General features: G+C 35.9%; 1 protein-coding gene across 2 annotated transcripts in view; it reads right to left on the bottom strand.

Annotated features, from left to right (window-relative positions):
• The window catches only part of GALNT13 (polypeptide N-acetylgalactosaminyltransferase 13), a 554,323-nt gene that overhangs the window by 193,141 nt on the left and 343,353 nt on the right, over positions 1-17,829 (bottom strand). For both annotated transcript variants that reach the window (XM_046019643.1, XM_046019644.1), the window contains exon 8: positions 5,003-5,120. In XM_046019643.1, coding sequence (XP_045875599.1) covers positions 5,003-5,120 — 118 coding nt within the window. The remainder of the gene's footprint in view (positions 1-5,002; positions 5,121-17,829) is intronic.

Below are 17,829 nucleotides of genomic sequence, written 5' to 3'. Positions count from 1 at the left end.
ATCTAGACACTTTCTCAAGGCCATAAGCTGAGGCATACTTAAGGGCTCTCCTTTTTTCTTTCCCCTCTCTCAGACCATTGTCCTGCATGACCTGCTATCCAATGCCTTGAAACAATTATTTCATATGTTTTTTCCATTTTTGATTGATTTGGGTGTGTTTGTGTGTCTGTGTGTGTGAACCTTGTACCTGTTACATCAAGTCTAGATGACACTTTTTAACTCCAGTGTTTTATTTCAATAATATGAGTATGGGTAAATGTTTAAAGGATGTCTGTAGTTATCTTAAAGGATGTTGCAGCAGTCTAAAAAGAAAGTTTTTTCTTTTTTTCTTTTCTAAAATTTAATCTCTTTTCTGGGTAGGAGTTTTAGAACCACACCTTGACTAACACTTAGAGCAGAAGCACTTTGTGTAAGTATTGCATATTCTTGTTTTAAAGGGATTTTCATGTATATTCTCTCATTTGATTATCTGTAGTCAAGGTCGGATTATTAAGGCCAAGGTTGTTACTAAGTGATGCTCAGGAGTGTCCTGACTTGCTCAAAGTTGCACAGCTTACAACCACTACAGGAATAACACCCACCATTTATGATACACTTCATGTGTGGTAAGTAGGGTGCTTAGCTCTATCTATACAACCTCATTTAATCTTCTCAAAAACATTATCAGAAAAGTGTTAGAATTTTCCTTGTTCCAGATATAAACAAACCAGAGCTTAGAAGACATACTACCTTAACCAAATTTATACAGCTGGGAAGTGCTCCAGCCATCTTGAACCCAGGTTGCCTGGTCTGCATTCTTAGAACCACTAGACTACTTCTCATAGAAGTGAGATGATCCTCTGACTATCTTCTTACTCTCTTTTTCCATGACCTCAATTGGTTCAACAATGGCAGATTTTCTCATTTTAAAATGGACAAAACATTGTCCACTCTTGGGAATACTGCTCCTGTGTTATTGCTCATGAAAAGCAAGGACTTTTGTGGATAATGCTTATTGGGTAGTACTTACGGTGGCATCAGGAATATCACTTAAAGATAGATGACTCTTTTGACAGGGGTAAATTCATACCATACTGGGTTCATTCTGTCATCAGTTATATGGATATTCATTTCCAAGTTCTTCCTATCTAAAATTTCAACCCCTACCTATCTCTAACATCTACCATTTCATATTCCTCTCCCCTTATTTTTTCTCTTTAACACTCATCACTAAAATTTTAATATATTTATTTATTTTGTTTACTATTTGCCTCCACTAACATAAAAGTGCCATAAGGACACAAAGTTTTGTCTGTTTTGTTCACAACTGTATCCCCTACAACTAATGAATAAGAACTCAATAAACATTGGCTAAATAAATTAACCTTTATGCTTAGACAGTATTCTTAAGATTTATGTTATTTTGATTGTTATATAATGGAGTGGAGAGCAATATATGAGACCAAGTTTTCAGAAGCATTATGATGTACCTGTACACATTCACACAGCTATTGGATATGTATCATCTACTCTAAGAGGCTAAAGCCTGTAAGAGGAAGATAAGATGAGACAACCATCTCAGAACTGTGGAGGAAGATTACATTTGCTTGTTAGCTCCTCCCTTCTCTCTTGATAATACTATCAGCTGTTAAGACTGTCATGTTATGAAGATATAAATCTTAATGGGGAAATAGTGATATAATAGTAACATAGCCACTGGTCTCAGAATGCTGGAGTTCAATTCTCAGCTATTCTGCTTATAAGCTTTATAAGTATTACAAGTCACTATTATTTTATGCTAAAGATGTTCATCCTGAGAAGTCAAGGGATTCTTCAGCCCTTTGAAACCATATTCAAATTTACTGTGTGTAAGAGGTAAGATGTATCTTTCTTAGGAGGTCTCTAGTTTTCATCTCATTTTCAACACCTCTCAGTACTTAAAATACTCAGGGCATCAAAAGCCAAGTGCTACTGTTATAAATAAATCTACACAAATACATTCTTTTGGATTGTCTTGAACTTCTTAGGGCCAGACAAAATGCTAATATTTTATAAGCTCTTAATATTTCTATGGTTTTTACTTATCCACCTACACAGACTAGAGCTACAAAATGTTAACTTCATTATTATTTTATTCACCTTTTCACAATGGAGGTTGAGTGATTTCCCTATCTAATATGACAGAGTCAAGAAAATCTCAGACAGATTTTTAAAAAATAAATCATCGCATTTTACTGTCAATAATACCTATGTATCTCTTTCAAGGAAACGTGGTTCTTTGAGAGTAAAAGCATCATGCCTTATTCATTTTTGTAGCTTCAGCATCTGAAAAGTGTATAGCACATACTACATGCTCAACATGTCTGTAGCATAATGATTGACCCGGATATTAGCCTCAGGTTTTCTGATTTTAAATCCTCAACATATTATCATCTCATTAGGTCAAATATCTTTTCATGAAATTATTCTGAAGGGAGGGTCTCATTTTTTTGTAATATACTGTCCTAGCATTTTCTCTTACTCAATATCTTCCTCAGCTACAGTATTAACTATCAAGAACACATTTACATTCAAGTCATAGAAAAAGAAGTCTAATAGAAAGCAAAATAAATACTTTGTTTCTATGGGAAGCATATGGAAACTAAAGGCAGTGGTTCATTTAAAAATATTCAAACCAGTCACTTTTTACCATAGTCTCCCCTTATTCATGGGTGATATTTTCCAAGACCGCCAGTGGATGCTTGAAACCAAGGAGGTACCAAACCCTATATATACTATGTTTTTTTTCTATATATACGTACCTACAATAAAGTTTAATTTATGAACTAGGCATGGTGAGCGATTAGCAATAGTCACTAATCATAAGACGAACAATTATAAGAATATACTGTAATATATTTATATATTTATGTGACTATGTTCTCTCTCTCTAGAAATACCTTATTGTACTGTACTCACCCCTCTTCTTGTGATGATATGAGGTAATAAAATATCTACATGATGAGATGAAGTGAGGTAAATGATGTAGGCACTGTGACATAGCATTAGGCTACTACTGTTGACCTTCTGACAATACGTCAGAAGGAAGATCATCTGCTTCTGGATTACAGTTGACCACAGGTAACTGAAACCGCGGAAAGCAAAACCACATATAAGGGGGTGTTACTGTGCTTTATTCCTTCGTAATTTCATACAAGCAATCAAACTAACCTCCTGTGTCATTTTCCAGGGATCTGATCACTCTTATGGCCACCAGTTGCATTCACTCTGTCTGTCCCCCTGGAATCTGTTTCACCTACCATATTCCCCAATCCTCCTTTTTGGTGCATTTATGTATCTGTTGCCTTTTCTGATCATGTTCTCCTGGTTTTTCGTATTACTCTACTAATAAGCTGCTCCCTAACAGAGCTTTCAATTAGTTGGATAAAGAACATCCATCCGATATGGAGGCTATGTGATGAAAGTAAGGGGAGTCCACTGGCAGAGAATCAAGCTTAATAGTTAAGAGGAAAAAGATGGGTAATAGGATCACAGATAATAGCAATATTGCTATATTGATTTTTTTTCCTTATATAATCCCCACACAACATCAAAGGAACATGGCTAATGAATGGGTAAATACTCTCATTGCTACATCTCAGGGTAAGAGAAAATTTTTTGTTCAGCTTTTGAATATACTGCCTTCCTTCCTTGTTTTCTTCCTTCCTTCCACTCCTCTGTTTTTTTTTTAACCATTATCTCTTGTTTTCTGCACTTTGAGAACTACACCAAGTGAAAAGGTTGGGTCCCCAAATGTCCCTAAAGGTTGTGCAAAGACTTATCATGTGCCTGATGTCAAGAAGATATTCCCAAGTATGGTGCTAAATCTCATGGGGCAAGTTCTAATCTGACTATAAGTACATAAGCAAATACAGAAAAGAATAAAACTCCATTAGCTAACGATGTTCTCAGACGTTTGGCTATAAGGAGGTTTATAGGCAAAAAGATTGTACAAGAAGGCCATTCTAGTGGTTCTAAAATAATTCAGATTACTGAGATCCACTAAATTCTGCATTATATAAATTCAAAGTAATTCTTATTCTCAAATTTTTACTTTTCTTACACATCATATATTTATATTTTGTTAGTGAAAAACAAACTTTACTTTCTAAACGAGAAACTAAAAGTTATAACTCTTCCACTTCATAGATAATTATATCTAAACTCTAATAATTTTATTACATGATTTTGGCAAAATCAATACAGTGTTTTGAATATTTCATGTTAAATTCTAGGAAGAAAGAAAACAACAGTATTATTAACTTAATTCATTTAATAATAATAATATATGTGGTTTGAAGAAAAAACAGTATTCTAGCACTTATCCTCTGTTAGCATGAAGGCACATTTATGTGTCTGCTTTTTAGATTTCTAAATATAATAAAAATTATTCATATGCTTTCCAATATCATATGCATGAAGGATTAATCCTGAATTTTCATTTGCTTGGAAGGCCTTTTAATAAGTGAATTTGCATTATTCAAACTGATTCATCAAACACTAATGTCTATAATTGTGAAATCAATCATGCTACTTGCAGAATTATCCAGAGTTCCTTTGACCACAGGTTATTCGTAAAGGTATTTGAAAATAACTTCAGGCAGCACTTGCAAATTCAGGTAACATAAATACTTCCAAGTTTCAGTTCAAAAATACAATGTGACTTTAAAAGGTAATGCTTTATTTAAAAAAATAAAGCCCTTCTTTATTTCAAAAACTGAAAGCCCTAATGTCTTTGCACTATGAATAAAAGAATTATCTTTGAAAACTTTAAAAATAGCTATAATTTCCCATTTAATAGTAAATATTGCATGCAAAAAGACTCTAGCAAAGCTTCTAAATAAGTATCAAAATGACCAACTGATCAGTAATTTGCATCACTTCACAAAAAGAAAAAAAGATTTGACAATAAATTACTGGGTCTATATGTGCATGCTACAGCATAGTGTGTCAGAGTTAAAAAAATAAAGTAAAATGGAATTACCCTAAAAGACATTTCAAGATTCTCTCCACCCCAGATATCCATTCCTGCATCGTAAGTTCCTATCTCTTCAAAGTAGTTTCTGTCAATAGAAAATAGGCCACCAGCCATAGTAGGGGTCCTAGTTGAAAAAAAACAAAAAGAAAAGAATATTTTTTGAAAACAATGTGTGGAGTTTAATGAGACTATAGCAAATAGTTTTGAGACATTTTAAATTAAAAAAAATAGTACTCAAAAATCTTAAACTGGAAACATAAAGCCAAGGAGCCAGAGGTTTTAAAATTGATAAGTAGCATTTTATTTCACAGTTTCTGTAAAACTAAATTTAGATTAGTCTATATTTTTCTTACAGGTGATCAAATAGATAATGTGGAAGAAATACTGGCCACTTAAGAGGGAGGCATCTATATTCCCTCCGAAAGGCATAGTGAAGAGAAGTTAGTGCTCTTAGTCTTACCAGTTGTGATCTTCTATCACCTAATTATACATAATTTTAATGTGAATTCTAGAAACCTGTGGAAATGGTTTCTCTATGAAATGATCTACAATCTATTTAAATATAAAATATTAAACACTATAAAATGTTTATAGGCAGTAAGTATCTAACAATAGTTACAGAAATATTTTTTTAAAGGTAAGAGCTTTACATCTATTCACTTATTTTTCTCTTTACTCAAGTAAAATGATAGAGTTAATCACACAGCCCTATGGATAAACATAAATCCCATTTGATTAAAAGAACATTTTGCACAGCATCTAAAACTTTTTCCTAGGAATAAATGCCTTTCGACTCTCACATTTGAAATTTCTCTATAGGAACTAATTCCTAAAGGATTACTTAATTAATTTTAAGAGACTGATCAAAGTCAATGGTTAAAGTATGAACTATGCAAGTCTTCCTATATAAGCCATATAAAATGAAACTAAAATAGAAAATTCTAGTTTTTCACAAATGGATCTTTCTCTACTGACAATTATTATTTTTTAATGTTAATTGTTAGAAGAGAGGTTTTAAACCTTCCTAGCACATTAGAGGCCCCCGAAACACCTTTGAAAAACACATTTCCATGCTTGGGTATTGCTCTCCACAGATTCAGATTTAATTGGCCTGGGGTGGGGTGCCATCTTTCGTGATGCATCAAGTCCCCTGGTGATTCTAATGTGCTGCTGAAGAGGAGAAATGCGGGTCTAAGGGATTTGGAATGCTCATCCAAGTAGTCTGAGATTGTGCAAAAAACAACAACAAATGTTCCTTTTCTCAAGATTATATCCTCTTCTGCCATAGGATATGCTTGTGTCCTCTAACTGAACAATGTAGTTTATTGGAAAACCACCAAATAATATTGTACTTGGATATCGACCATATTGCAAAGTTCTCTATTTCTCCCAGTGCTCTCACTGTTTTATACTCAAGCAATTAACTGTCCATCAGCTGGAGTAGCAGAGCCTCCTTAGTCTCAGAACTATTTTATTACTTCTGGTCTTGCTGCCTTGCTATCATGAACAGTATCATTGACCTTCTGAGTTATAATGAGAAACACTAACACAGCCAAACAGATGGTAATTATGGAGTAGCCACGACCCTCACCTGATTGGGGTTTTGGAATTCTGTGGTAATAACTATACAAGGTGTAATAGTGATGGGTAGTCCATTTAATGAAACTAGGAACAAAAATTGCTGCAATTATCATAATGCAACCAAGTGCTTAAGAATGTTAAGTGATGCATTTTTAATGATCAGTTCAGAGTGCCTACCCACTTCTCTATTTACTAATCAAGTACTGATGCATTTAGCTTAAATACATGCATTGAATTTCATTTTAATGTTGGTCATAATTCCTACAAATATATGAGATATGGATAATAAATGACAAAAATAATTTATATATTTAACCATAAGAATGTCTCAGAAGTTTCACTTATGCTTAAAAAGTTAACAAAAATAAGAACATAAAGTCACAATTCCTCAAGAAAAAAAAAAGTCCTGTATTTTCTGAAGACAGATGCTTCTAGGGAGATTTTTTTTTTTTTTTTTTTTTTTGGATTTGCAATGTCAGCTCTCTCAAACAGTCCAGAGACTGTGCCTTATATAATATTTACAGCCATACCCAGGTGTTATGCAACATGTTCTATTCTAAGTTAACCCTTCTGTACTGTCCCTAATGAATTACTTGTGTGGACCTTAAGCATTCAGGATGCCTAGAAAATTAAAAACCTATGTGAGGACTAACCCTATTATCAATTTAACCCATTGGCTGGGGAGAGGGGTAATAATCAGCCCAACGGCTGTGACTACTGCCTACCACACAGTCAGTAGGTGAAGATGAACTGAGTTAGTAGAAGTAAAGCACTTAGCACAATTCCCAGCACATAACAAATAGTTAATAAGGTTAGGTGGTATATCTTTGAATCTGCCATCACTGTTGTTGATAATCATTCATTGGTCTTGAGTGTCCTTCACTTAATTTTGACTTCTCACATGCACCCTCATTTCATTTCAAAATCATTTCAATCTACTTCAGATCCAAGATGGTTGAATTCTGAAATCTGTCTCTTGGAACACAACTTTCTATTTTTTAACTGCTCCTATTTCAATCCTGCAACAGTCACTTTTTTATTCAACCTTTGTGTTTAGGGTTTCTTAACTACTCATTCTCACATAATAACCCCCTTCAGGAATTGCTCCTTTCTGTCCTCTCACTTGCTCTCTAAGGTTCTGCCAGGTCAGTGAAAAAAACAGCTTAGCATCCTAAGTTCTCCCGCCTTCCCTTATCTGACCCAATTCTCTTTTTGTAAATTTTGGTGTCTGGGTAAACCTACCCTTGCGTTATCTACTTCTGCTCCTTGGAACCAGAGAATCACTGAAAAAGTATTAAGATGAGGTCACCCAGTAATGCATCAATTCCACATTCTCTCGGCTTAGCCTATGAACAGCTAACAATCCTTTTATCTGCGTTAATTTGCTCACCTGTCTCATTTTTTAACTGACTTTTACCTAAAAGTTCTGGACTCGCCTCAAAAAACTGAAGATTAAGGCAATGCACAAAATCAAAATTCCCTCGGCCATGAAATCTAAACTCCTCCCGTCTCAGTATGTGTCTGTCTTCTCATGGCCTCTTCCTTACTCCTGCCTCAGAACAAAGAGTATCTCCTTCTTCACTGTGAGCTAACATCCACTCTTCTGCCCTCAGCCAGCTCTTTTCTGACTATTCTTTCAGCCACTTGCTCATTGACTATAACATTTATGTTTTATGCCTTTGGTTTCTAGACTGTCCCCTTGAGTTTATGGTACTGCTCAATCAAGTTCTATTCTAAACCACAGTAGTCCTTCACTCCACCCTACTACTCACTCAAATGAGGGATATACATTTTCTATTCCCTTCACTGGTAACCTTATTGAAAGGATGCTCTCTACATACTCCCTCAACTCCTCTTGACCTTCTAACTGGAATCTGGATCTTGCTCCCACCTCTACAATAACTTCTTTCTGAAAAGGCCCCACTGATTCTGAACTTCAATAGTCTTTCCTTCAAATGTCTTCTATTGGAAGCATTTGAACACCATTCAGCCTCCCTGCTTAAAACACATTTCACCCCTGACTCCAATTGCATTTTTTCCAGAGAGGTTTTCCTTATTCACTTTATGATTCTTATTGATATCCCTTCCTTTTCCTTTTCCTTCCTGGCTGCCTCAAGTTCCTAATTCCATGTTTGTGACATGAGTATAATATACAATTAGAATACTGTTTTGTAGATGTGTATACTTAATAATTATCTTCTTTTGTCCCAATATGTAGTCTTCCCAAGGACCTCTCAGTGGAACTTTCCCCTTCCTATACTCCTTACCTAAATAAGCTCTTTCATTGTATGCCTTTAATTGTCCTCTCTGTGAGGCAGAGTCCAAACCCGTGTTTTCTTTTTTCATTGCCTCTTCATGCATTGTTTGTGTTTTTCTAATTATTTTCTAGATGTTTTCTTAGGAAAAAAAATCCCATTGAGTCTGCTCAGGGTATACAAAATAGCACTGAACCTGTGCTATCCTTCCATATATGCTTCTCCTTCAGTGTCCTCTAGTTCCTTCCAGAATCTCAATATGAAAGGATAAAATCCCTTTTAGCAACTTTCTTTTCTGTGCCCCATTCAATCATTTCCCAAATACTTCCTGTTTTGTTTGGTTTTGTTTTTTTCCCCAAAGTATCTCTGACTCTTCGCTCTCTGTTATCATGGTCGCTATCCAATTTTAGTCCTCTTATTTCTAATTCTGTTAAGGTAATCCTCTTGCTTCTGGAGTCTCCTGCTTCCAAAATTCATTCTACAAACCATAGCCAGATTAATCTTTCTCAGTAAAAACTCTTCTGAAACTGTTTACGAGATGCTTAAATATCTATTTTAAGAAATAAATTCCAGGGGTGCCTGGATGGCTCCGTTGGTTAAGCTTCTGACTACTGATTTCCACTCTGGTCATGACCTCAGGGTTGTGAGATCAAGCCCTGTGTTGGGTTCAACGCTGATCTTGGATCTGAGAGTTTCTCTCTGTCTCCCACTGTCCCACCCCTCCCCACCCCCCAAATCACGCACTCACTCTCTTAAAAAATAGAAATCCCAGCTCCTTATTGTGGCATCAGTGAAGTGGTGCCACCCAAAGAGCATCTCCATTCCTTTTTAACTATTTTCCTATATTCAAAGTGTTTAGCTGTTAACAGGAACTTTCCCACTCCGGTGCACATGTCCACATCCACTTGTCACTTGGATTTCTCTTTGGAAACTTCTGGTGTATGTTCAAACCTGCTCTATTCTTAGGCCAAAGACTATTATTCTATGCAGCCTGCCCTCAGTACAGCTGCTGTCCCTCCAATCTGGATATAATCCTCCCCTTCTGCCTCCTTCAATAGCCCTCAGTCTCTTTCTCTCTCAAGGCACTTTGTTACTTTTTTTTTTTTTTTGAGTATTACATTTATTTCTGCATGTATTTTGCCACCTTTATATATATAGCTAATATATTTGTTTAATATTATTTAATATTATTAGGCTATTAATAGATACTTGTTAAATAGGTAAAATAAACAAATATGCATGTATCCCCATGCCCACAAAGCAATCTATTTGTAAGTTAAAATCACCTGCAACTTTATTTCTGAAATTACAAAAATAATTCTTTCTTCACATCTACTAAACTAAGTAGTAGTTTAAGTAGATAAGTAGTAGATAAGTAACAAAGAGGCCTTAGGTCATCCCAGGATTTTATCATCTAGTAGAAGTTTTGGGGATTGAGCTTGGTAGTACTTTAGAATTAAAGACACAAAGTTTTGTCACAATGTTGACTTTAGGAAAGGATTCCAAAAAGTAAGCATTTGACATGGAAAAACACTGAAGTATTTCACCAGAAGTCGGCAAAGTTAAAGAAATTATGACAGAACACATCTGATTATTCATTAACGCTAAACTGTGATGTCTACAGTTTCACCGATAAGATGGTAAGTCAGTTAATCACGCTAGGATCAACACCACGTGTGTAAAAAGCAGAGATCACAGGAGACTCAAGAGAGGGTAAGTTTACTTTTTAGGAGCTTAGACTTGTATCTAAACTGACTGGGGTTAAAACTCAACCCCACAGTGTGACCTTTGGTAAGCCACTTAAACTCTATGTTCCAGCTTAATCTATTATTAACTATCTTCCTGTATTCAAAGTGTTTAGCTGTTAATAGGAACATCTATAAAATGAGGATACATGTGTTAATGGATACAACACTATTAGAGTAGTACCAGACAAAACAAGAACTACACATTTTAAATAATAATTTTAATAAGGAAGAGACAACATCTGTGTTTGGCTGGATTATAATCAGCTTTTTAAAAATTACTTTCAGAATCTAATTAATTTTAATAGAATTGTAGTATTTTAGAACTTTAAAATCCATATAGATCTGGTCAACCAAATTTAGTTGCAATATGTTTAAATGACTTGTTCAAGAGCCCCCAGATAGTGAGTAGCCCAGTTAAGGAAACAATCTTTCTTTTCTCTTTTTTTCTGTTTTCTCTTTTCTCTCTTTCCTTTCCTTTCCATCTCTTCTCTTTTTTCTTTCCTTCCTTTCCCTCTCCCTCTCCCTACATACCTCTCTCCCTATTTATTTACCAATTAGTCATCTCTCAATGTATCCAAATGCACCAAAGAATTTGAAGTAGCTAATTAGAAATACACTTTTCCTAATTTCAAGCCCCAAATATATGCACCGTGTCTTCCTATGAATTTGAGCACTGCTCTTCAGAGCATTTTATTTCAAAGCTATTGACACATCATTTCTTCTCACTAGTCTTTCCCTTTAATATATTAGGATTCTATTCATCTTACTTGGCAAAAAAGTAATGTCTCTGTGGAAAAAAAAAATCTAAAGATTTGAGAGACTATAGGTCAGCTTCAAGCTGTGATTTTCAATGATCAAATAACACAACATCTAGCCTGTAAGTATTTAGCTCTGTGTTAATAACATTTCTCATATATATTATAAGCCATAATAAAGAGAAACTATAGACATAAATATTTTATTATTTACACAAATGTGGGGCATAACAGCTGAAATTAGGAAAGAAAAATTAGATGCTGTGAATTTCTCTCCTTCCCTCCTTATTCTGTCTACTATCCCTAATATAGAAAGCAGAAGAGACAGAAAGGAAGCAAAAGTGTAACTATGATTTTATTAGAGTGATGAGTAATCAAATGTTGAATGTACTTCAAGGTTTTTATAGAGAACAGAAATGGGGTTTAGTGAAATACTGCACACCATGATACTCATTTGAATATATACTTGAGTAAGAAAGACGCAGCTTTGGTAAAGACACTGCCACTGTAAGAGCCCACCCTGGTTTAAGCTCTGAACAAGGAAACCTGCTCAATCCTTTAGTCTGTGGAACACACAAACAGTTTCAAAGCTATTTTTAAAGGATAAGAAAAAGAAAAAAAAAAAGAAGAGAAAAGTTCTGTTTAGTATGGGCAAATGGCTTGCTTTGCTGCCAAAGATCCCATTTACCAACAAGTATGGAATGAAATACTTCAGCTTGTGCTTAAAGACCTATATACAGGAAAGCAAAAGTTATTTTTTTTCCTTTTTCCTTAATCCTTTTTCATAATCCTCACAACCTGATAAAACCTTGGTGCAAATTTTTTATCTTTCCTTTACTTTCATTTTATGCATAGGAAGAGTCAAAATAAACAATGGGGCCAGATGTTTTTAAATGTTTTGGTTAATACCCTGTTTTCATCTTATCTCAACAGAGTGCTACGAAAGTCTTATAAATTATCTTCTAAACTATTAGGAAATAATATAATATACATGTGCTATTTTCTTGAAAACATACAGATTCACATACTCCACATAAGGTGTGATTTTTTTCTTTCAAAATGAACATACATTAGATTTTTTTTTAATTTGTTTATTTACAGCATAACAGTGTTCATTGTTTTGGCATCACACCCAGTGCTCCATGCAGTGCGTGCCCTCCCTATTACCCACCACCTGGTTCCTCAACCTCCCCCCCCTCCCCCCCCCCCCGCCCCTTCAAAACCCTCTGGTTGTTTTTCAGAGTCCATAGTCTCTAATGGTTCATCTCCCCTTCCAGTTTCCCTCAACTCCCTCTCCTCTCCATCTCCCCATGTCCTCCATGTTATTTGTTATGCTCCACAAATAAGTGAGACCATATGATACTTGACTCTCTCTGCTTGACTTATTTCGCTCAGCATATTTTTTTTTTTTAAAGATTTATTTATTTGACAGAGAGAAATCACAAGAGAGGCAGGCAGAGAGAGAGGAAGGGAAGCAGGCTCTCCGCTGTCGCTCAGCATATTTTAACATGAGTTAAAAACAAACTGGGGGTTGCTGGGGGGAGGTGGGATTGGGAGAGGGGAAGCGGGCTATGGACATTGGGGAGGGGAGGCGAACCATAAGAGACTATGGACTCTGAAAAACAACCTGAGGGTTTTGAAGGGTCAGGGGTGGGAGGTTGGGGGAACAGGTGGTGGGTGATGGGGAGGGCACGTTTTGCATGGAGCACTGGGTGTTGTGCAAAAACAATGAATACTGTTACGCTGAAAAAATTAATAAAAAAAAAAAAGAAGAATGTTGAACAGTTAGAATATTCTAAAGTTTTTCCTTCAAACTTTTTCCTTCAAAGTCTTTGTTCATCCCATAATTTTGACTCTTCCCTGTGCTTTGTGTTAGTATCTTCTATTGTACAGAAGTGTTTCACAGGATTTGAGATTATCTTTGCTTCTCTCCTCCAATGTAAAATGTATTTTCATTGGCATGGGAAAAATCTAATAGAGAACATCTGACAGATAAAAATTAAGCAATATATATAGATTTTATTCATTTATTCAAGAGAAAGAGGGAGAGAGAGTACAAGCAGGAGGAGCAACAGGCAGAGTGAAAGGGAGAAGCAGACTCCTCACTGAGCAGGGAGCTGGATGCGGGGCTGCATCCCAGGACCCTGTGATCATGGGTCCCTGCTGTCCCTCCAATCTGCCAAAGGCAGATGCTTAACTGACTGAGCCACCCGATGTCCCACCTCTTAGCCTAGGTGCCCCAGCAATATATTCTTAGTTGTTACTAAATTGTAGAAAATATTGTGTCTCATTTGTAAAACATTTTACAGAATAAAATAAGTGTGTTTTTTAAAATTATACTTACTAGAGGAACTATAAATTAGAGCCTGATAATTTTGGGGGGGACTCAAACTGGCAAAAGGTATCAACATATTAAAACAAATTTCATATTTCTTAACTGCAATAATTCTAAAAAAACCATATTATATGCAAAAAATCAGATGACAAAATTGGCAAAATTAAGCATTTTAAAAAACTCTCAATTGGCTTTATAAAAAATAAAAAAGCTGGGGTGCCTGGGTGGCTCAGTCTGCTGAGTGACAGACTCTTTATATGGGCTCAGATCATGATTTCAGGGTCCTGGGATCGAGCCCCATGTCACACCTCCATGGTCAGCAGGGAGTCGGCTTGAGGATTCTCTCTCCTTCTCTCTCTCTCTCTCTGCCCCACCCCGGCTCTCTCTCAACCCTCACTCTCTCTAAAATAAATAAATAAATCTTAAAAAAATAAAAGAGCTAAGTAAATAATTGAGATGCTAACAGCCATTAAAATTTTTATTTTATTTTATTTTTTTGCTTTATTTTTTATTTCTTATTTTTTATAAACATATAATGTATTTTTATCCCCAGGGGTACAGGTCTGTGAATCGCCAGGTTTACACACTTCACAGCACTCACCATAGCACATACCCTCCCCAGTGTCCATAACCCCCCTCCCCCTCTCCCAACCCCACCTCCTAGGATTTCATCAAGATTAAAATTTTTATTTTTGAAAAAAAAATTAATGGCTTGGGAAAAAAAACAATAATATATCAATTTTTAAAATTGTGGAGAAATCTGGGGCACCAGGTGGCTCAGCTGGTTAAGCATCTGCCTTTGGCTCAGGTTGTAATCTTGGGATCCGGGCATCAAGCCCCACATTGGGCTCCTTGCTCAGCGAGGAGCCTGCTTCTCCCTCTGCCCCTCCCCCTGCTCCTGCTTTCTCTCGGTCTTTTGCTCTCTTTCTCAGATAAATAAATAAAAACAATTATGGAGAAATCTATCTATCTGAAAAGAAACTCTCTGGAAGGAAATATAATGAAATACTAAAAGAGGTGGCTCATTGGTGTTCTGATTCTTTATACCTTTAGATACTTGTCACGTTTATTTAGGAACGCATATATTTGTTACTTACATTTTCAGAAGTAAATTTAAAGTAACTCCTTTCAAATATATTTCTCATTTAACATGTTAACACTTCACAAGTTAAGCAAAGCAGGGAATAATATTCCTTTTCATCGCTGAGAAGAATGGGTAATTTCCCAACTGAAGGAGCTTGAAATAAAACCTAGATCCTTCAAAGCCAGCCTCAATGCTTCCTCTATGATACCATACGAGAAGGTTACAGGAACTAATATATATGAACATTGTATGAGTTTTTCACAATAAGGAACAATAATTATAATCTGAGATGTTATTAATAATGTTTAATTAATTGTTTCTTCTTTACAAATTTCTAATTCTAGTTGAGAGAAAAATAAATGTATAATATCAGACAAATGTTAATAAAAAGGGATCTCTAAGTAAGTAAAATGTGTAAGGAATAAAATTCATCATTACATCTGTGTTTGATTTATTATGAGAGCAAATATTAGAAGCAAATCTAACGCTTTTGTTTTACCTGAGGAAGATACTGAATATGGTGTTCCACGTAAGAATGAAAAAAGTCATGTCAAGAATATTAATAATGACTAAATGTAAAAGAGTCCATAAGGCAGACAGAAAGAGTAAAGAAAGTTATATAGACTTGATAAATAACTAGGAGGTTTTTTAATAAAGTAATCTATTTTAATCAATGAGAAATTAAAGTAGAAACTATTATCTTTATAATTATTTATTGAGGATTACTACAGGGCATAATTAAAAGACTCAAACAATCAATAATATTAAAGCCGGATTCTTCCAGAAGCACATACTGCTCTAACACTTGATGTAGTCTAACTCCTGTGCATCTGTGCTCTGGCCACGTAGGCTCTCCCCATTCCCTTGTCCAGCATACATATGGCCAGCGCCAGTGAGCCACTTCAGAGCAGAGATAGCCAGATTCATTTTTGTATGGGCAGAACCTAGCACAGTGCTCCCCAGTGGGGAGGCATACACGTTTGCAAACGTAATCCAACTCACTTCAGTAGCCTGAACCATATCACCTCAAAAAAGATACACACTAGCAAAATGCATAATATACCCCCAACCTAATGAAATGATTTAGGGGATTATATGCATTATTGGATAACTTATGTTACTGGTTACCTATTCCATTAGGTCATGGAGATGCATATTCATGCAGGGCTAACATGTTTCACAAGCTTCAAATTCAATCATTTCCCAGGCAGTAGCCTCTAAGTCAAGGTCACAAATTTAAAAGATTATAGTGAGGCAAATAAAGTCAACATGTGAAGTTGATTAGTTGCAACAAGCTTGACTGGGACAGTTACCAAGAAACATTTCTTTAAGGAAGAATGGTGGCAAATGGGGGCACTCGGGTGGCTCAATGGGTTTAGCCTCTGCCTTCGGCTTAGGTCATGATCCCAGGGTCCTGGGATGGAGCCCCGCATCAGGCTCTCTGCTCAGTGGGGAGCCTCCTTCCTCTTCTCTCTCTGCCTGCCTCTCTGCCTACTTGAGATCTTTGCCTGTCACATAAATAAATAAATAAATGATCTTAAAAAAAAAAAAAAAAGAATGGCTGCAAATGGACACGGATCCTCAGCCTCAACCTCAGGAACACAAAAGAAAAGGGGTTGGGGGACTACGGTAAACCTTCAGGCCATTTCTGAAGATTTTTTTTTTTTTAATTTATTCATTTGACAGACCAGAGAGAGAGAGCACAAGGAGGGGAGCAGCAGGCAGAGGCAGAGGGAGAAGCAGCCTTCCTGCCGAGCAAGGGAGCCAGACGCAGGGCTCGACCCCAGGACCCTGGAATCATGACCTGAGCTGAAGGCAGATGCTTAACTGACTGAGCCAACCAGGCACCCCTTAGGCTATTTCTACATGGTAGCTTTTACTCAGCCCCACCTGATGGTGCCAAAGTAGCAATACAAGACCACTATAGCAAGATCTGACTTTTCAAGGATAGGTAAAAATTCATACATTTACTTAGAACATCTCATTTTTACAATGTTGGTAATCTTGCCATCTGCAACGGTGTGGCTGGAACTAGAGGGTATTATGCTAAGTGAAATATGTCAATCAGAGAGGGACAATTATCATATAATCTCGCTGATTTGAGGAATTTGAGAAACAAGACAGAGGATCATAGGGGAAGGGATGGAAAATGAAACAAGACGAAACCAGAGAGGGAGACAAACCTTAAGAAACTCTTGGTCTCAGGAAACAAACTGAGAGCTGCTAGAGGGGAGGGGGGTTTGAGGGGTGGGGTGGTTGGGTGATGGACATAAGAGGGGGTATGTGCTATGGGGAGTGCTATGAATTGTGTAAGACTGATGAATCACAGACCTGTACCCCTGAAACAAACAATACACTGTATGTTAATAAAAAAAATTTTTTAATGTTGGTAATTTTTTAAAATGACAAACACTATGTATGCCCCCCCCCCACAAAACCCACATCTACACGGCATGTATGATACATAAGCTCCTGGTTTATGACCTCTGGTTTAACAATTTGATTAGTCTACTGTTGCACATATAATTGAGATATTACTGAAAGTCACATAATATGACTGCTAAAATGTCAAGGAGAGTTTACTGATTTAAGAAAACTAAATGTTCAAGGTTATGTGTGCTATTATTCCAAACTCCTAACTTTACAAATACCAAGTATTTTATAAACTTCACTTAGTATCAAAATGAAAATATGAAAGCCCAGAAGTTGACAATAGAATAATATGTATAACCATTATAAAGTTTAGCTTAAATGTAGTATAACTAAGGTTAAGTCACAAGTTCAAGTTGGTTCTCTATGTATGCAGATGCATGACTGTATTTCTAAATGATGACTAACTAGCCAATTATAGTCACTAGAAAGTTCTGTCATAACTGACATTTTAAATGAGGCATTCTGCTAAAAAAGCTAAAATTTCAACCTCATTTTAATCACTTTAGCTATTCAGAATTCTGTTAATCAAGTAGGGAAAAAAATCATCTTCAACACCTAGAATGATTTATCTGTTTGTACAAATGTGAGAAAAATGATCTCTTCGAGTAATAGATTACAAGTACAAAGAAAGTTCACATTACA

The sequence above is a fragment of the Meles meles genome, chromosome 9, assembly GCF_922984935.1.
Source record: "Meles meles chromosome 9, mMelMel3.1 paternal haplotype, whole genome shotgun sequence".
Taxonomy (NCBI): Eukaryota; Metazoa; Chordata; class Mammalia; order Carnivora; family Mustelidae; genus Meles; species Meles meles.
The sequence above is the reverse complement of the archived record's forward strand: the minus strand, read 5'-3'. Positions and strand labels throughout refer to the sequence as shown.